Source organism: Lampetra planeri, chromosome 25, assembly GCF_965212315.1.
Source record: "Lampetra planeri chromosome 25, kcLamPlan1.2.h2, whole genome shotgun sequence".
Classification (NCBI taxonomy): domain Eukaryota; kingdom Metazoa; phylum Chordata; class Hyperoartia; order Petromyzontiformes; family Petromyzontidae; genus Lampetra; species Lampetra planeri.
In genome coordinates this window covers 4918227-4939361 of record NC_136131.1, presented here as the reverse complement: position 1 = coordinate 4939361, position 21135 = coordinate 4918227, and the positions used below count along the sequence as shown (strand labels likewise).

The 21135-nt window shown below is 44.8% G+C and overlaps 1 protein-coding gene across 1 annotated transcript; it reads left to right on the top strand.

Moving 5' to 3' along the window:
- The first annotated feature begins 359 nt into the window (after window positions 1–359).
- Window positions 360–20627, top strand: LOC144727257 (E3 ubiquitin-protein ligase RMND5A-like). Its single transcript, XM_078605954.1, has 9 exons — window positions 360–645; window positions 5632–5777; window positions 6881–7018; window positions 8296–8396; window positions 10673–10839; window positions 11944–12109; window positions 13375–13477; window positions 17144–17298; window positions 19647–20627. Exons 1-9 carry the CDS (start codon window positions 510–512, stop codon window positions 19708–19710), a joined length of 1176 nt encoding a protein of 391 aa, XP_078462080.1. The 5' UTR covers window positions 360–509; the 3' UTR covers window positions 19711–20627.
- The last annotated feature ends 508 nt before the right edge of the window (window positions 20628–21135 follow it).

Sequence of the window (21135 nt, the reverse complement as noted above, 5' to 3'; positions counted from 1 at the left end):
TTCAACAGTATTAAAATACAAAGAGTACGTTGGTTATTAATTCTTAATTGTCAAAGTAACTACACATTACAATTAGTCTCGATAACATTCCTTTTTAACGTAATAATACAAAACATTACACACAAATAACCCCCTATTGTGTTAATGGTACAGTCCTCCTACGTCACCTGAGCGTCACCAAAACACAAAAAACCCTCCACAACCATTTAGAAACCCTAACACCGATACGCGACTCGAGCTATCCCCCCCCCCCCATTGGGCCACAGCCAACGGCGCGTGCAACGGCCTCGAGCCAATGGGAGGCGCCCTCGCGACCGGCCGAGCCAATCAGCGTGGCGGCTGCGGCGACGGCGACGCGCATTCGTTGTGCGAAATACAAAGCGTTGTCGGCCACGACAAGACGGCGGTCTAAGTCGACGGGGTGAAGAACAACAACAGCGGCGGTGGCGGCCTCCGCAGCGTCTGTGGTGGCGGCGGCGGTGGCGGTGGAGGAGAAGAACAACAACAACATGGAGCAGTGCGTGAACGTGGAGCGGGAGGTGGACCGCGTGCTGCAGAAGTTCTCCGCCTATGGCGAGCACTGCGAGAGAACGCTGGAGAACCTGGCGCAGTACGTGACGGGCATTCGCCAGGAGCTTGCGGGAAGTGAGTGGAGATGTGCAGGCTTCAGACAAGGCCGAACACCCCCCCCCCCCCTCCAACACCACCACACACCGGCCTCGTACCCTTGTTGATAATTGTCTTGCCATGCGCGACTGTGGTTTTTGTGTAGTTTTTTTAGTTTGCTGTGTAGTGTGTGTGTGTTTGTTTGATTTGTATTGTGATGGGTTGTACAGACCCAGACTAGTAGTGTTGAATTAAAGGCCTCTGTGTGTGTCCACGCCGTGCTAGTCATGGAGGCGGTTTTCTTGTCCACACTTGAACCACGCGAGTTGGTGAAGTGCTTGGAAGGGTGAGGGTAACGATGATGGCTCGGCTTTCACGACTGTGTGGTGTACAGTCCTTGTTCAATCAACTGCTGGATGAAGGCATCCAGCAGTTGATTGAAAGCGAAGAGCATAGACGACACAGTACAACCCGTGTTTTTTTTGCTACACAGCCCTCTCTGCTACCCACCACGTACATAATGTATAATGAAGTTGTGCTTGCTAGCAAAATGAGAATGCTGATGCTAATAATAGCGAGGATGCTACTAATAGCGTTGAGTAGAACGTTGCGACTATTCTCCGTCTTGCCCAACAACGATTATATTCAGGATAGTATCATATGTTTGGCTCGTTTGTATTGTTTGTGCTGTCCATTCTTTTCTAGTTTGCGATGTCTCCTGTTTTTTTACAGTCAACTTTCTACCCCCGCCCCCCCACTACCTTTGTACCCTATTGTTTTGTCGTTCTCGCCGTTCTCTTCGCTTTCTTTCATTTTACTGCCAGAACTTTGTCGTCTATACAGAGATTATCTCGGCTGTTGTGTCTTGTCTGTAGTCGATTGTCTGGTCTACAGTATGTCTGGTCTTCACAAGTCTGTATTGGCTGGTGTTTGTGTCGTCTCTGTACTGTTTTCTGTCTCTAATTTGTGCTGTCTTGTTTGATTTGGTGCCTCTACTTTACCATGTTTTCTGTACTGTACTCTCTTTTATGTACTCTCGCTCATTTGTATTGTCTCGTCCATTTGTATTGTCGCGTCCGTTTCCCACTGTCCCCATTTTCCTATCTCTCCTCGTGTATACTATTGTTTAGACTTCCTTGCTGTGACGGTCTTGTCTGAACCCGTGTGTCCAGTGTTTACCCTCACTCTACTGTCCCGCCGTCTGAAGTGTTCGTGTGGTACCACGTGGCACGCGAGAAGTACCCCCCCCCCTCAACAAAACACGCGCGTGGAGTCTGTAATTCAATAACGCGTCTAATAAAAGCTGTTGATTCTTAAAGAAAGAGTCAACACAGGAGAAAAAAAAAGTATTGTTGACACGCAGCTGGGGTGGGTGGGACGTCATGTCAATGTCTTGAGACGGTTTTAAGCTTACCTAATGAGAAGGATAAAACTAAATTGCCGTGCGGGATGCTATGACATAGAACGAGATTTAACTTATTGTACACACCTTTAGAATTACTGCATATGGGAGTGGCGTCACCGCAATGTCATTAATGTGCTAGAATGTAGCATCAGAACCAAACCTGGGGTCAATTGTAAATTACTATTCTACAGCAGTGATCGCTGTTTCGACAAGGCGATGCCATCCCATACGCAGTGTTTAAATGTCTATACAAATAATTTCAATATGGGTTTTTTCTGTAATGTGATAGCATCTCACGCTGTAGTCTTAAAGGGTGCTTTTTTTCTTCTCCCTACTCATTTGCAAAGCTTCAATCCACGTCTCCGACACGTCGAGACATTCCCCCCACCCATGTTGACTTTATTTAATAAACAATGGCTTTTTTTAGATATGTTACTGAATTACAGACCCTACGCGTATTTTTGTTGGGAAACTCTTTAATCAATAACACTGCCTTAAAAAGAAACATACATTTTGTGGCGTTTTGTGTGCCTTTGCCCTAAATTACTTTACGCTTAATTATGAATTTTCCTTTTAAGGCATTGTTATTAAAGTGCACGATTTTTTTTGTTAATTGGGCTTGTGCACCACTGCCAACTCGGCACCACCGAATATTTTTTTTTAATTTTCAAACGGGCTTGTGTGCACTGAACATTCACTCTTAAAAGCACACAGTAAGTGTAGGGATGTCAGTTTTGGCATTGTTAGCCCCAGGTGTTGAAACGTAAGAGTCATGTAGACTTTTTGTTGTCAAATTCATGGGCAGTTGTTTACGGAGCTTGTCATCAATAGACAGTCGATCAAAGTAAGTAATACATTGAGGGATGGCAACGGTGGATGTTGTGTGAAGCGATTGGTCACCGGCCATGCGCATGTGGAATTAACAACCACAGGCTCAAGGCTGCCAGCTGAGATGGACACAGCCATAAGCCATAAGATTGTTCCTCAACGCTAAAACGTCCAAAGTTATGTTATTATCTGGCTTCCCCAAACCTATCTCCCAATCTCTTAATTTTGTTGCTTGGGATTTGATCCCTTTTGAGCAAGTTGACACATTTAAAGATCTAGACATTCTGGACTCGAAACTGTATTTTAAGATCCACATTATCCACATGGCTAAACAAGATAACAAATGCTTTATTCTACCTCGATTTTGTATAAATAGCACCATCCTGGCAATATTTTATTATTCAGACACCATCTACCACCTAGCTCCTAAATTTGCCTTAAAACGTCTCATTCTATTATACCATTAACCAAAAGAAGTTCAGCATACATACGTACATTAATTCAAATCTGTCCCCCCTGGATATGCGGACCATCACTGTGCTAGCTTCACCCTTAAAGGGTCCTCTTAAACAAATCCACCAGTTTCTTCCAACTCCCTCCTGTAGCCTCAGAAGTGCCTCCTTATTTCCACAAATTTAAATGTGCTAAAACTTTGATTAAAAAAATATTTCCGTGTTGCTGCTCCACGTCTCTGGAATACTCGTGCCGCTCTTTTACAGCTTGGTTCCCTCCTTCCATATTAAAATAAAACGGAGCATACTTGCACCTGTACCTCACTTCTTCTGGCGCCTCTTGCTCCCACATGTTTGATTTGCATGTGGTTGTCACTTAGACTATAATATAGAGCTTACCTGCACCAGTCCCTAACTTTTGGATTTTACACTTGCACTGTTTTTGACTTTCATATCTTTCGTTTACGATAATTAAATATATTATTTAGTGTGCAGTATTCCTAAAGGACCCGATACTCATTCTCTGCAATCTTACTGTTTTTGTTTTGTTGTTGCTGTGCTCGCACATCATGGATCTCCCCTGTAACATAGCCGGACAACTGGATAAAGCGTCATCCATGTGTAGTGAGTCCAACTGTCTCGCAGACGTTATCTTGTGAGCAACACTATTTATTCTGCAACTAAACACAACATTACACAATCTCCACTTGGGTCTCGAATGCCCATCTAACCACGCTATGGCAGAACTAGACACGGTTCGCTATCCCGGCCCAGACCACAAGCTGGGTCCCGGACCAAGTGGCTAGAGGCTTCTTCTCCCCAACGTGGATCTTCTTGACACCGGCACACGACGAACCTCGTGCTCCTCACGGGACCCCTGTTATTTCCCCCTGGGCTGGGGCTGGCTCCGCCCTTCACCCCGCCCACCTTCCGGATCTCTCGAGCTCTTTCTCGAAGGTTCCCGAGAGCTCTTTTAGACCACGTGACCGCCCAGCGGCCCCCGTCCGTCAGTGGCCCCCCTCCAATATCATCCGGTCACGTGTTGGCAGGTCAACCAGCATATCATGCCCCAACTTAACCCTGGCTGGCTGACGCTCACTCTCGTTCCCACACCGGGAGCCCGCACTGCACACTGCTCGCGGTGCCTCCACGCTGACCAGCGCTCACCCAAGCCCCACTAGGACTGGTACTACACCCCGTAACCGGGCGGCACATAATGACAACACATTATCCGCCGTGGTTTCGTAAGCCCGGGCACCACACAGTGACAATTACAGTCACTACACATGCATCAAATAAGATAAACTTAAACCATTGGCTTCATGGAGCGAATAGACATTGTGACTTGTCACAATGGAAAATATATTTACTCATTGCCAAATAAATAATCCAACGTCAGCCATAATTGTTCTTTCCATTCGAGTGACAACTGTAGCTATTGTAGGTTTTCTTAAATTTTCCATAAGTTATAAACATGTCAAGGGAGTGCATTAGTGAGGAGGGTTTTTTGTTTAGCATGGTCCTGGCACAAAGGCAGTGGAGTCGTATATTTCTGCCGCTTATTGTGCACGTGCTTGGTGTAAGGAATGTTCATTATTACTGTAATGCGTTGCATACAGGTTACAGCTGTGTGTGCTTTTTGTATACGAGCATATGTTACGTATTTGGCAAGTGCGGTTTTGCTTCTCTTTGGGGATTGTGCGTGTTGTGGTGCAACTGGTACGTGGTGATGGAGAGGACCTTGATCTTGTTCAGTGGATTCAAATGTAGTCCTGTGCAATTTTTTTGTTCACAAGTATACATACCTCCTATGAAAGTATCTTTTTACTGAAAGTGATGGTATTGCCAGCATCAGCTTATTGAAGTGGCAGTCGTGTTAAAACACCAAACTGAAACCTTCCACAAGGAATCATGTCTGCATTAACCACAATGATTGTGGTCAAAGTGCAAAAAAAAACACTGAATATATGCATTGTCCTTGAAACTGATTGGTCTACACCAGAGACAGCTTTCTTTGTCTCAGATGGTGTTAGACCAGAGGACGCCAATTAACTTCACCATCACTAATCACATACATTTTTCTGAAGCCTCATATGTTAAACTGGTCAGTACAGTATTATGATAATATACAATCTTGAAGTATGTTGTTGATCTGTGGCGACAAGTGGTTTTCGGTTTATTTGCCGCCTGTTATACTGACATCACAGTCCGTTTGAGCTTCTTAGACCAAGAATATTTAATTGTGTTCATACATTGACTTTTTTTTCCCCGAGCATTGTACAGCACTATGTGCAAAGTGGTCTGACTGGTTGTCCACGTTTCTCCCCCTCTTTGTGAAAGTGGGCGATGAGGCGGAGCTGAGTGCCACCCATGCCCTGGTGCTGTCCCACTGCTGCAAGAAGATCCGTGACACGGTGCAGAAGCTGGCGTCCGATCACAAGGACATCCACGGCAGTGTCTCCAAAGTGGGGAAAGCCATTGACAGGGTAAGCTTATGATTGGGTTTAATTCGTGTCCAGCGCAAGCTGTGAAATGGCATGTCAAGTTTACTTTAATACACCGCAGCACGTTTAGTTGACTTTTTCTTTTCCGAGAATTTGTTTTGTCTACTCGTGTAATGCTGTGTTTTTTTTAAATCATAGTTGCTGAGCACAAGCCCAAAGGCCCAGCACGTGTAATAGATAATAGTTAACTTGGGAACGGAGAGATGGGAGGGAATTACAAAGACAAGCAGTGTGAGGAAAGAAGCGGACATATAAGTGTTTGACCCATACCTGCAATATGGTGGTTGAACACAATAAGTCCGATGGGCTGAATCCTGTAATGGTGGATATATATATTTCTGTGAGTCGGCTTTGCATGGAGTTGATACATCAAATCCTATAAATGTTCAGTAAACCCACGAACTGTCTAGATGTGTCATATGCTCCAAATGGTCATTAAACGCCCTATGAGACATTTGTAAAATAAACTCCTTGTGGTCCAGTTTTGTAGGTCAATTATACAGTTTGCCTTCAAAATAACATGAAATATCCATGTATTAATTGCCTCTCATTTCTTTGTATAATTATTATGTACTGCCCTTTATCAGTCCACTGTGGAATGAAGGCCTTCCCCATACCATAACAACCGTGGGGGTTATTTGACTATACACCACGCTCATCAGTGCGAGTTACTTAATTGAGGGGGATGCCCAGGACTGGCTCGGATATCACTCGCTGACGATATAACTCGTTAGTGATATTAGCCATGGTCAGGAAGCAAACTGTGTACCCGGGCTTGTAGCAGTGGCACAGTGGTGATAACAATGATATCTAATCCTCTTTAACCTGTTTGCATTTTAACTCTTTGCGTTTTAATATTCAAAGTGCTCAGACAGCCACCTCTGTATTCATATCCTTCTAAAAGTGTTCAACTATTAATGCCCGAACACACGACTGTTGCATACAAGAATTAGATCACCGTGTGCACTCAATAGTTTTGAGTGCTTTGTGAGACGCGTCATTCGAACGCCGTCTCCTAGCTAGTCCCTTGGTCGTTTGGGGGTCATTGGAGCGTGAACATTTCCTGGTCAATGCCGCCCTTGTAGAATTTTGAACCCGACATCAGCAGCGTGGCGGTGGATGGGGTGTTCAGCACGCCCGAGAGACAGCAACTCCTCAACGATGTGATCGTGGAGCACCTGTTCAGGCAGGGCATGCTGGATGTTGGCGAGCAGCTCTGTCAGGTAAGGCATGTCGTGTTCTCTCTTTCTCTCTTCTCCCAAATCCCAAGACGTTAGTCCCAAGCTGTGTGCCCATATACTTGTGTAACAGTTACCCAACATGGACATGTTCACCCTGTCTTATCAGTCCACTGCAGGATGAGGGCCTCCCCACACCCACCTTGTGGGGCTGTGGGGGGATACTCAATTGTACTTCACCACGATGGTTATGGTGCGGGTTGGTGAGGATGTTGGGGGCGGGGAATGCTGAGAAATCCGTTTTTCAGGGCTGCACATTCACCCTAGCTAGACTGGGTAAGTGAGCAGTTCAAATTCATTGGCATTCAGGAGATGAATGCCAGTGTCAAGGTCTGCTGCTTGCCACAACAAGAGGGCTTCAGATGTGAGCAGTGTGTCAAGTGCATGTACGAGTCGCTCTGATTAAGCCATTTCGTATGCATCTCAATGCCGCCAACATGTTGCAACGACTTGGGGACGTTTTGCTGAAATCTGTGAAGAGCGCCGCTCTGTATGGTCAGCAGTGGTCATCTTGTCAGTGGACTGGCCCGCACCACGAGAATGTGGGATTTCCTGTCATATGGCAACAACTGCCTTTCCACATCATTGTGTATATGTGTAAGTCTTATGTACAAGTCTTCATGGCTAACATGAAAGCTCTCGTGGCTCGAAAATCACCAGCGTAGTCTTGCGTGCGCATCACTTGATCATGTGTGCATTTTTGTGGCGTTCATTCCCTTGCCTCATGTGTTTGTAAGAATGCGTATTTGTACATTGCGCTCACGTGTACTTGGCGTATAGGAATACAATGCTCTATTTCAGGCAAAGCGTCTCCCTAATTGTGAGCAATGTAGTGACTCTAATTTCTGTCGCCCCTGGTGGGAAGTTCACATTCTTGTGGGTGTTGGCCAGTCTTTTGACAGGATGACCAATTCTCCGAAATATACTAAAGCGGTATTCTTTTTTTTTAATTAACCTTGGAACAGTGACGAGCTGACCTTACACCTTTGACCATACTTGAGACAGGGCAGTATTTCCAACCTTCATCCAGCAGTGTATTGACCATGGCTCATGATAATGAGTATATACAGGATTGTGGTATGTTATAAATAACATGGTATTTCATAAGCAATGTATAAAAGTTTAGTAAACATTGTCGAATGTGTGTTCTTGTACAGTGATTGCACAATCGTGTTTTGACAATATTGCCTATGAGACGTCGCGTCGAAATTAAGCACTTGTAAACAATGTGCGGATGCTTGTGTGTGCTTGTGTGTGAGTAGGAAGCTGGGCTACCTCTTGACCAGAACCAGAAGGAGCCATTTATTGAGCTCAATAGGATCCTGGAGGCCCTGAAGATGCACGACCTTCGACCTGCCCTGGCGTATGTATTGACAATATCCGTGACAATGATAATTTATAGTCATTGATCAACTAATCATGCTGGCTGTAGGCAACGAGCTCCTACCCTGTGAAGGGATATGACGGGGACTCCAGCATGTCGGGGTTACTTTCGAGGCAACTTGTACGCATCACTATGGTTGTGGGGTGCAGTGATGGCAAATTGATTTGTCTGGAATAAAGCGTGGCCTCTGATGCCCCTTTGGACGTCCATCCCCCTCCTTCCCCTTCACGAATAATATTGGTAACGTACTCGTGCTAGCCCCCGAACATGGACGGCCACTGCATCGCGCGCTTTCAGATGCGCTGGAATGCTCTTCCGATATTATCATGTACTGTAGCTATGCATTTTTAAATCTAGATTGAAAACTAATTTCAGATATGCTGTTTGTGTTTAGTTTTTTTGTTCTTCCCTGCACCTCTGATTAATTATCACGGTTGGCTACGAATGGTGCAAAAGAAATTCAACATGTATACATACCCTGGTAATATCACTAGAGCACAATGGTGGTGTGGCTGAAATGCCTATTTTCACATTGAAAAGTTATGTTTTCTCTTTCCAAGAAGCGTCACTTCCATCACACAACTAGTGGCACACAGCCTAGGCAGGGACCTAGAACATAGGAGCTACGTGTTGTTTGAGTGATCTTATTCATAGCCCTTGTTGAGTTGTATATGTTCTGTGGCCGATTATTTAACAGTAAGAAAAGTTTCCTGAAGATGTGAGATCACTTTGTGGTGGTAGGCCATTGTGAATTTATGTCATGGCCGAATTGGTAACTACAGTACTCTAAATACATATTTGCATAACATATCTATTTATATGCCGGCTTTAGACAGATTAATGGCTGGATCTTGAGTAACAGGAATCGCTTGCAGATAATGTAAGAGACGATGCCAACTAAACACTTAAGGTTGTTAAAGCTTTACAGTGTTGTACCTAAGAGCTTAGTAGACTCAGATTTTTTTTTATCTTATAAGCTGCGTAAAAAAATGAAATACTAATAAGTCCTTGTAACAATTGTTTTGTGAATATGCTGAGTGGATTGACTACCAGTTTAGTTTTAGGCTTAAAAAAAATAATCAGCAGGAGGAGCATTTGGAGAAAGGTTTGAATACTTTTTATCAAAATATAAATTCAAAGTTTCCATTTACCCCAAAAAGGCACATGTGGAAAAGTTGATATAAACTTTTTTTACATATCACAGAGCATAGATATAAAATAACCCTCATGTGCTAAAGTTACTAATGGGATCTTCAGTAAGAATTTGTATGTCATTAGCACTTAAATGCCATGGAATTTTAACGAGCCTTATACGACAAAGTGACAACCGTGATGTAAATGGGGAGAAAAAGACGGACGTAAAAAATGGAGACCTCTCAGATGGTGGGGTAAATGATAACCTCCACACTCATCCCCGAGTGCTGCAGACACCAAAACCCACGTTATCAGGAGAGGCCCAGAGAAAATCCATAAATGTGATGGAACAAGAGGCCAACCAAGCCTTCCGTCTCAACAAATAAGCATTGAATAGCGCAACTGAAATCTTGTCTTCATCCAATTTAAAAGTTAGATCCATTTCATGGAAAGATATAATTTACCCTTTAGAACCGCTAATAGAGATGAGCATAAACCCCCCCACTGCTTTCTTGAGACGGGAAATACAAGAGCTGGAATAAACTGAATGCAGTCCAGCATAAAAAATAGACTTTCTTTGTCCCATTATAGGTAACAGATGCCATATCAAAACCTGGCATACAAAATATCCTGCGACACCTCTCGTGGATATACCTAGGCTTTGAATGAGGCTTAGTGCTCCAACCCAGGCCATCTGCTGAATCACTCGCCACACCTCACTTAAATTTCAGGACGTTCATATGTTCTTATTAACCCTTTCCCATACTGAGACAACTACAAGTTTCTAGGTGGGTGTTCCGCTCACCGCTGAATCTCGGAACGCACAAGGCGTTCAGCGTTAATTTTATTTAGAGATGCATAGCGCTGTTGTTTTTAAAGACATTGTACTCACCATAGAAAATGTAGCGACACGACCGCAATCTACAATAGCTGGCACCAAACTGCCACGCCCTCCCGCATGGCCTTGTGTGAGCCTCGGCACCGATAAAGTAATTTTTTTATTTTCTTCTGGTTTGTGACGTACGTATACATCATCAGAACGGAATGGGAAGAGCAACTGATGACACACACATACGTTATTGGAACGGGAGAAAGGGTTAACTTTAGTATTTTTTCACCAGATGGGCTGTGTCGAACCGCGAGCGCTTGCTTGCGCAGAACAGCTCTCTGGAGTTCAAGCTACATCGTCTCTACTTCATCCAACTGCTGTCGGGCGGTGGAACCAAGCAGCGGGAGGCATTGGAGTACGCACGCAATTTTCAGCCCTTTGCCAGCCAGCACCAAAAAGGTATGTGTGTTTGCGTGTACATGTGGTGAGCGGAGCGCCGGGCAGCCAAAACGCAGAGTGTTGGCACAGTGGGGGAGCACAGTTTGTATATCTGTCGGTCATCTCAGTTGGGTCAACCCATGGCACCTGGGTCTGTTCCGTGACCTGCCAGCGAGCCTCGACACTTTACGTGGCCTCAAAGTGCACAAGCGCCGTCGTGACATCACCAACACTTCGTGGTGAACGACGGTTGTTGTTGTTGGTGAGTGATAGCGTAGCAGTAGACTCACTGCGGTATTCAACCTGGCAATCTCGATTCTATTCATGGCGATGACCAACATCAGTGATGAATATCTGAACTGGCTCTAGGTCTTCTCTTGTTCGAATCTAAATCTCTGTCTAGTGGAAACCTGCCTACCAGCAGGGGTGTGAGTAGTAATTTCAGGGCTGCAGACATTCCAGGGCTGCGCCTTGATCTTTATATTAGTTCAAATAGTATTGTATATAACAGGGGTCCCCAACCCCTGGGCCGCGGACCGGTACCGGTCCGTGGCCTATTAGGAACCGGGCCGCACAGCAGCAGGAGGTGAGAGTGGTGAGTCCGCGCGTGGCCCGCCCCCATTATTTTATTATTCACCACTTCCGTCCGCGCCTCTTTCCCGCACTGCACACTCGTCTCAGTCACGGTGTTGGTAAGCCCACAAGCTGCTAACCCCTAGTAGCTAAAATGAGTAAAAAACAAACGTCGCTGGAGAGCTTCTTTGAAAAGGGGGAAAGACCCAATGATGAACCCCCCCCCCCGGTCCGTAAAAAAATTGTCTTTCACGAAACTGGTCCCTGGTGCCAAAAAGGTTGGGGACTGCTGGACTATATAACATGTGAATAGGGTTGTACACATCTGTGTAGGCATTCATGAGCCATTGCTGCATATTCCACATCGCTGTGGTGGGGATCAGATACTGTACTCGGTTTCAATGCATTGCAAGGAATGGTCCACCCATACGCAGCGGCTCGTTGTGCTTTGGTATCGGTGCCCTTTGCGTTACTGATTTGTTGAAGGTGTTGTGTTAAGAGCAAAGTTGAATTGTCTCGAGAAAGTTCTTTCATCTTCCTATTTGCTTGCAGATATCCAGGTGCTCATGGGCAGCCTCATGTACCTGCGCCAGGGCATCGAGCATTCGCCCTACACTCACCTGCTGGACACAAATCAGTGGGCGGAGATCTGCGACCTGTTCACCCGCGATGCCTGTGCTCTGCTCGGGCTATCTGTTGAGTCGCCGCTCAGTGTCAGGTACAGTTAACACCCCTGAATGTTGCACTACTCCCGTGAAGAATGTGGTTTGTGTCTATTAGCATAGACATTGGCAATTCATAATGGTCTTATCAGGAGTGTGATTGTGACTACGCAACTGAAACTGAACGTTTGTTGTAAACCCTATCCTGAATCACTCTCGTAGCTAGCAGACCTCGACATTGGCATTTAGCTCTGGAACAAGAATAGTCCGGTCAAATGAACGTTGAATGTGTTCCTCCATTGGCGGTTCTTAGTTGGTGGAACTTCCACTGTTATCCACTTATTGGGATTGAACATGCAACCTTGTGATTGCATGTGAAGCACTAACTATAATGCCATCGCGTAGTGGTGTGTAGTGGTGCACTTGTAACAAATCCAGTGCTTTGCCGGAAAGGGTAAAACTCTTCTTATTTTTTCATACTTTGATACTGGAAAAAAAGTCCCATTTTGTAGCTGCTCACCCCGAGTTTTAAATGCTCTGATAGTGCATTGTCTTTGTACTTCTCCTATTGGCGTTCTCTGGTCTGACACTGGTGAGACTAGGCCCTAAAGAAGGTAATCTGGTGTAGGCCCATCAGTTTCAAAGACAATGCATTTATTATCAAAGCATGTTGGTTTGCATGTTCACCACAAGTGCGTGTGGTTAATGCGAACTTGATTCCTTGTTAAAAGTTTCTGTTTGGTGTTTGAACATCTTACCCACCTGTTTTATTGCCAGAAAGGGTAAAACCTATTCTTATTTTTTCAGAGGTCAGCACCACTCCATTGCTCATTTAAGTGAAATATGTAACAGGTGAATTACAATGTGAGATTAAATGAAAAATGAAATAGGATAGCACTGTGATTATGCACCCACAACTGGATCAACCTTTCCATTGTTGCAGCCTGCATCTTAATGTCTACAAAATATTAGCCAATGGTGCTCCCTGCAGTAACGTTGTCAATTAGCACGGTTGGCTACATACGGTGCGAAAAGTTCACCGCACATACAGTGCCAATTAAAAGTGTCCTAGCATTTGAAAAAAGTGGCTTCTTTGTGCCAACAATAGCTTTGGCCACATTTCAAAATTAGAAAATCACCAATGGCTGTATTATAAACAACCTACACTCTTCCGTATCGACAGTTCCCTTGGGTCCCTTTTGCAAATGCGTGTGACGGAACTCCGAAATGACGGTCGGTAAATAAAATATCAATAAATATTGTGTTAACGGAGATTGCTTTGCTTTCCACCATTGAATGTTGTTTATTTGCTCCCTTGCAGTTTTTCCGCTGGCTGCATTGCCCTGCCGTCCCTCATCAACATCAAGGCGGTGATCGAGCAGAGGCAGTGCACGGGCGTATGGAATCAAAAGGATGAACTGCCGGTAGGGGGCATGTTAGGACTGCGTGCGTCATACGTGCGAGGAGTCGGTCAGTTGTTTCTCACTGCACAGGCATGCGGACAGTAGGGTTTACCCACTCGCAGGGAGTTCATCCAACCTCTATCATCATTTCTCAGTTTTCATCTTGGTGTTTCGTGACGCTGGTGCAGATTGTGTGCGAATATTAGTCTGCGCCAGATTTGATAGAAGCTTGATTGCAGTTTCAATGTTGTCAGAGTCTGGTGGCTTTGATTGATGTTAATTGAAGTACACTTCAGTAAGAACATATTAATCTTCTTGGTTCTTTCGGTAAAGTCACGTAGAAGGGAAGTAATAAAATAATAAAAATAAAACATAATAAAACAATTCTCACGACGTTTCGGCCACAACGCAAGCAGCCGTCCTCAGGCGAATTCTTCGCCTGAGGACGGCTGCTTACGTGACTTTACCGAAAGAACCAAGAAGATGAATCCCTGCAGTCACGAAAGCTTTAAATCGAAACATATTAATCATTTCCCGTTCTGAGACGTCTGCAAGTTGCAGGGTGGGTCCTGTTTGCCGCTGAATCTCGGAGCATGCAAGCAGTTATTAATTTTCTTTAGAGACGCAAAGCGCTGCTGTTTTTGAATACATTGTACTCACTGCAGAGAACTGTGGCAACACGACCGCACTTTATGATAGCTGGCACCAAACTGTGCCACACGCCCTCCCACGTATGACCTTTTACTTCCGATTCCGTTCTGATAATGTACACATCCTGTGCAGACACTTGGGCTTCCACCGTCGGAATGTGGAAATTTACTCCGCTGATTCAGGGCTGCTAACCCCTTGCCTATTTAAAAAAAAAAGAGGCACTGCCCTTTTTAAATCCTTTATATTAAGTTCGCTTGCTTGCTTACGACCGTGCAAATCTTTCGGTCGTTTTTTAACCCACTTCCCGTGATCCAATCGAGCTGACATTTTCCACACAGACTCGTTGTGCGTGACAATTAATGTTCGTGAAATTTTTTTCCAAAATTTTACACTTTAGGACAAAAATATTATATTTAATTACCATTTGCTTAATGGTGCAATGCAATCATCTGACCCATAGGTGGCAGCCATCTCAAGCCAGATGACGAGAGGACTCTAGTGAAAAACTTTGTTTTTACGGGTTATACTTGTTTTAGGAGTCTGTTTTAGTTTAATAGGTAAGGGTTTTTCATCTTACATTGTGCACATGCATTTGGTTTTTACTCTGTTGCAAAGCTATAATTGCCCTAACCTGTTAACTTCCCATTACATCGTGTGACACTGCAGAAAGTAAAATGCATTACCCGCCCCACATGTTTTTTAATGGAATTCTGATCGCACGCGCACACTCCCACCAGATAACACACGCCCTTCAACTATTGATCTAACCTACAAGGAAAAAAGTTCCATAATCCTGAGAATATGGTATCACTAAATATCTAATCAGCACAAGTGATCATTTATTCACTTACATTTTGATCGGTATTATTAAATATATTTTTTTTTCCCAAAAAAACTTTAACTTTGCCCTCAATTATTTGTTCGTGTAATTGGATCCTTGCTAAAAATATATTAGTCAAAGCCCCCTGAGTCAAAGTGATGGGTGACCAAACTTCCTGACCCGATTAGCCGTATGCCAGCATCTTTATTTGGCGTTGAGTCACAAGACGCACGATGACTTTACAACAGCGTTCTCCAGCACGGCCAGTTCGCCGCTCACGCTTGCTTGCTAGCCGGCCAGTCGGCCGTAGAGTTTTTAAATGAGAAGTTAGAATTCTGTGGCGAGGTGTAGTTAACATCTCGCCGCCGTGAGACACGAAGCTGAGGTTTTGCCACCCCCGGTCTAATTAATATTTTTTTAAAATGCTGTGTTTGTCCACTGTGTTCGCCAGGGGGCGCTTAAACTCGCCAAAAATTTCTGACTTCACCCAGTCCACTGTACAATCTGGTTGGATTAAGAAAGCGTCGATACATTGACACTTTTGACACCTCCATTACTGCCCCACAATAAGGATATTGTTTTCAGCAGTGCACGTGAAATTTGATTGAAACCTGACCATTACTGGTCTGGTGGTCTTCTAATGTCAGTCCAAGCAGTATTATGAATTGTATGTGAATTGTGTGATGTCAAAGCAGTGAAAAGCATTAAGTGGTGTTAATGTGAAGAGACCAGTTCCAGAGTTGTTTGGAACTCTGCTATACTTCTTAATGTATGTGAGATGTTCCAGTTAGTTAGCATGCTTGTCGCTAAGCCAATTGACAACACATTAACTGTCATATCTGACTGCCAGTGTTGTATGATTTTCTTAACACATATGTTGCAGAAGTTAACACCCTTGGTATGTAATTTACAAGATTAAGTAATTCGGTAACACCGTTGCGTACTCTTATCACCCGTTAAAATGTTTAACAGTGCAAAAGTTAATCTTGCATTCATCTTGTTGTTATGTCTGCCTTGTAAAATAGATGCTGTATTTCAATCCTCTAACACTTTGTAATACATTGGGAGCTTTAATTGAAAAGTCCTTCAAGTCACCATTGATTTAAGTCAGGCATTCTTCATATAACACACTATTGTCCATGCTGGTTAATAAACATTAATTTACAGATTTTTTTTTTATAAGCTTCACGTTAAACACCATCTGTGCCAAAACCAATATATATTTTTAATATATAAATAGTCTGTGTATAAGGAATTGTGGCACAGTGGTTGGTGCACTGTGCTGTAAATGTCAGTGTCCTGGTATCAATTCCCAGCCAGGTACATCAGTGGTGAGTAGCTTTTAAACCTGGCCAAAGCCTTCCCCTAAAACCACTCCGTTTTAAATGTGTCCTTGGCAAGATGTATACATGCCGTGAGCTGGCCGAACACGGTGCTGGTCACACCGTCGCCAGGTCAAGTGTCATGCCAGCCTCATGTGCTCACCTATCAGCACAGGTCACCCACTGGATGTGGCTTCTCCACATAATGGTGTTAATGCAATCTTTTGTGCTGCTCTACCCCAACTGTGCAGTGCCTACCCCAGTGTTGTGCTGCTGCTGCTGCCTGCCTCTGGAGTGCCTCGCCCAGTGTTGTGCTGCTCCCCGTCTGTGGCGTGCCTAGCCCAGTGTTGTTAAAACCACGCCTCGACGCATTTGTTTTACCTATCGGTTCTCTCAATTAGCTCCATTGCCTCTTAGTTTTACCTCCCCTTGGCCCAACGGTCTATCCGTTTGTTAATTTTCGTGATGATCATAGTCTTGAATGTAGAAAATGCAGTCTATCAATGTGATATGTTCTCATCAAGTTTAAGTGTATATGGTGGAGAATTTTGACTTGTGGTTCTTTGTAGTGTGGGGGGCCGTTGTGCAACGGTGAGCGCGCTACGCTATGAACCCGGCGATCCGAGCTCGATTCATGCTCACTGTCAACACCAGTGACGATTATCTGAACCGGTTCTGGGCCTCCCCTAGGTCCACTTAGCCTTAAATGAGTACCTGATACAATGTGTAAATGTTGCCACTGGAGACAAAAGGCGGCCGGGCGTGGTGCTGGCCACCCGCCCCCTTGTGTGATGTGCTGGCCTTCATATGTGCTGCTCGCTTAACAGCACATGCCCCAACAGTCTATTAAGGCTATAGCGGGGGGTCTATGTGTTTGTGTGTGTTCGTCTGTAGATTGAAATCGATCTGGGCAAGGGCTGCTGGTACCACTCGGTGTTCGCCTGCCCAATCCTCCGACAGCAGACGACGGAATCGAACCCCCCGATGCGCCTCGTGTGCGGCCACGTCATCTCGCGAGACGCCCTCAACAAGCTCGTCAACGGAAACAAGTGTGTGCTCGAGCCGGGGAACAAGTAATCGGAGTCTGGAGGATCTGCGTTCGCAACGATCCATGGCATTGTCACAGCAGCCTTAGCAACTGGGGAACTTGTATCACCTACAAGGGGCGCCGTGGTGGCGAGATGTTAACTACCTCGCCTGGTATACAGGAGGTCGTGAGTGCGATCCAGACCCTGATCCCTGCTGTATTATTGGAGTTTTCATATTATCCCCGTGGTCGCGTTAATTTTTCTCCGGGTCCTTTGATTTCTCCCTCCACATTGAGAATCAACATGCACTCAGAGGATTTGTCTCCTGCTATAAATTCTCACGTGATAAGCCACTTCATTGAGTTTTCATTTGTGGCCAGGTCGCTTATGAAAAAAGCTACATAGCCCAATGCGGTTTCACTGGTAAAAGAAAATTTTTTATAGGTTACATCCATTATAACAGCGTACGATAGGCAACTCGGTTTACAACCACCGTTGCTTGGGTAGCGATGCGTATAGCCATGGTGATGCCGGCAGGGGCTGGTACAAGTTGTAATGTGTAATTGGATTGAGATGTGTGGGGGTTATCAGCCAATCCCTCCCCCCGCCGTGCCACCTGACCGTTAGCGATGTGGTGTTTCAAGACAAGCACCCTCTCATTTAGCAAGGAGATGGCTAATGTGGTAAATCGCCAATTGCGTTCCAATCGAAAGTTCAACAAAATGTGCTTTCCCTAAGCCAGGCAGTCGAGTTATGCAACGCGTTTCCCGGAATTGCTTTGGAAGTTCAACTGCTTTTTCTCCTCCTTAAATTGACTGTTGGTTTTGCTGTCTGTCTTTGCAATGCGCAGTTATACAATTGTGCCATTTACAATCTAATACGTCTCAATGAGGTGGAATCAAAATTAGTCGACGGGGTTTTTGAGCAGCCATTGGTGACGGTGCTCAGAGTACGAAATAGCCACAAGTGAGAACCTGATTATATCGAGTGGAACAGTCGAAGATCTCCACCTCTCTATGTTGTGTCGGGTTCGTAAACGGTTTTCCTTCATCAGTGGCTTGTCACAAGTCTAGTGTTTACGTGGCCTTTTCAGCATATAATGACCATTAACTGCATGAAGGAAACCCGTTCAAATAATATGGGTTTGGTACTTAGTTTAGTTCAACTTGGCAATTAGGGTTATCTCTACATGTGTTTCAGTATTCCCTTGTATGTGTGTGTGCCAATTTGAACAAACTTACGCGAATCCCAAAATCTCGGAAGTCTCACTGTGCTTGTGGCACCAGTTCACTGTGCAGCATCGCCAAATAATCTGTTTATACAAATCTACATTTTGACCAATGGACATTGCACCGATGTAAACTGCAACATTTAAACCCCGTACCCTAAAGCACTTGTGCGTTGCAAAAGAAAAAAAATATTGCTGGTGTTAACTAGGACCAATTGTCACCCTGCAAACATGTTGCCTAGGGAACAGCTTCCATAGAAATGGCTGGCTTTGAAAGTCAGCAGGGAGCCTGGTGGAGAGGTACTGGTCAGCGAGTGGGTCCTCTGCATGAGAGACTGTGGCCAGTGCATGGGCATGCCTCTGAGTAGGATAGGGCTAACACATTCCTGCGGAGGGAGCTGGTAGGAACGTTGGGTTGCTCGGTCAATGGCCAGGGTCAACGGCGGCGTGGTGTATTCCGCAAATATGCCCGACTGTGAGGGCGGGCACAAGCCGGCGTGAGTAAGTTAAACGTTGAGTTTTATAAGGGCACCACGGGGTGACCAGCCCCTCCCCACCCAGCCCCACCCCTCCCTAGGTCGACTCAGCCTCAAACGAGTAACTGGTGTGGTGTGTAAACATCGCCACTGGGGAGACAAAGGCGGCCGGGCGTGGTGAAACCAAGTCCCGGGCGGAGCCGGGTAGTAAAGCTAGTCGTGCATAACCTGGTGCGAAGTTGTATGAAGGGGGAAATAATGAAGTGCGGTGGGAATACTCCTTAGCATTATTTCAGTGATCATTTGTGCCGTATCCATTCCCTAATAGTCAAGCTGTGGCTGTCGTATATGCGGCTCGTGAATGAAACTTTTCAGGTAATTTTTTTTGTGTGGATGTGCTGGTTTTGTTTTAGACATGGCTGTAAGGTACAGAGGGAGCACATATTTACCCTGCCTCAATGCGAATAATCTGAACAAAAATTTATTTTCATATTAAAATCACGTAGGATGAATTTTTTTTTTATACAGCATTCATGCAACCATTGTACTTGCAAAACCACAAGTATTACCGTGTCCTTGATACAAACAATCCATGCAGATGCTCATGTTTATTTGATGGTTATTTGACCTCATTTCGTGTTTTTCCCCCCCTTTTCTTCCAACAGGCTTAAATGTCCTTACTGCCCCATGGAGCAAGCTCCCAGCGACGCCAAGCAGATCTTCTTCTAGGAAGACGGCACGTGCACCAGAATATGGCGTCTTGTTGGTTCGGGCACGTCCTCTTCATAGGCCGCGCTCGCCCAAGAAGGGAGGGAGGGGGGGGGGGAGTCCCATTTTAAAATCCACGCGTCGGACTAAACGTCGCACCGCCACGTTTGTCATCACGTGCCGCCCCCACGTAACGATTGTCCATGTCCCCGTCGCTCTATGCCCGACCGTTGATTTTTTTGTTTGTTTTGCACACGGGGGTGGGGGATTTGTGAGCGCGCAAGTTTTTTTCCGAATGAACGCGACGCACATAGCAGAGGGCAAAAAGTAATGCTATTGCGAGAGAAGCTCCTGGCACGTGGAGCGAAACGTCGGACGTCATCCCGGCCAACGCGCGGGTACCAATCCGAATACGCATCCTGAGAAGACCCAAGTGGTAACCTTATTTTTAAAGTGATGCACTCGGTCATCTCGGGGTTACCCCTCCATAATCGCAACTGGTCATTGTATGATTGGCTGCATTGTAATTGCTTGAGGTCACGTGTTCCTCTGAAGAGGCTGGAGGATGGGCGGCGAGTATACATTAAGTTTAGCTTTATTTGGTTCTGCTGTTGCATTCGAGTATTACTAGAATAGTAACACGAGGTTATTTATTATGTATTTGTAAAGAAATGAGGCAACATAACTTAAACACGCATACACCTTTGTGATTGAAAGAGTAGAGTTTTATATAGTTTTTTTTATTTTTACGATTGGGTCTCTGAAAGTGATTGGTTGAAAGTGGTGTATTGAGATTTGATGGTGCTTTGTTGTGCATGCATTAATTTTCTATTATTTCCACTTAATTAAAATGATAATAGATACGTTTTCAGGATAAAAAGTCAGCTTTTGTTTTGGAAATCGTAGAACTTTTACAATAAACACTTGCTTCAAACTTTCTCCCAAGTGATGGTGTCTTGACAAATGTGCTTGGGGTTCGTGCTTTACATGGTTAATACGACAAGTTCATGGCATAACTGAGAATTTCCGGAGTTATATATTGAGTTTAACACATAGGCTTTCACGACCAATATCATCCATAATAGAGTTTTTTTTGTTAATGTTGTGGCTTGGCTCTCCAACACACCGGTGTGCTGTACTAGTGACGAATTGGCCACATTATCTTTGTGTGACAACCCTTACTAGTTGGCCGTGTCGGGTGGTGGCGGGTTTTAACGACATTTACGCGATCTAACCCAAACAACCTCTTAGTTTTCGTGGAAGGCAAACGCATTGCTGCTTTTTTAAAGCTTTCTCTTTTCAGTTTCTCAGCAGGAAAAAAACACTTTGTGCTGAAACAAGTGCTGTATCATCAACTGCTTGTTTCGTCCAACTTTCAGTGATACTCCGTAAAAGAAAAATCTCACTGGCTCACAACCTTACACCCTAGCCAACACATTGACCTCA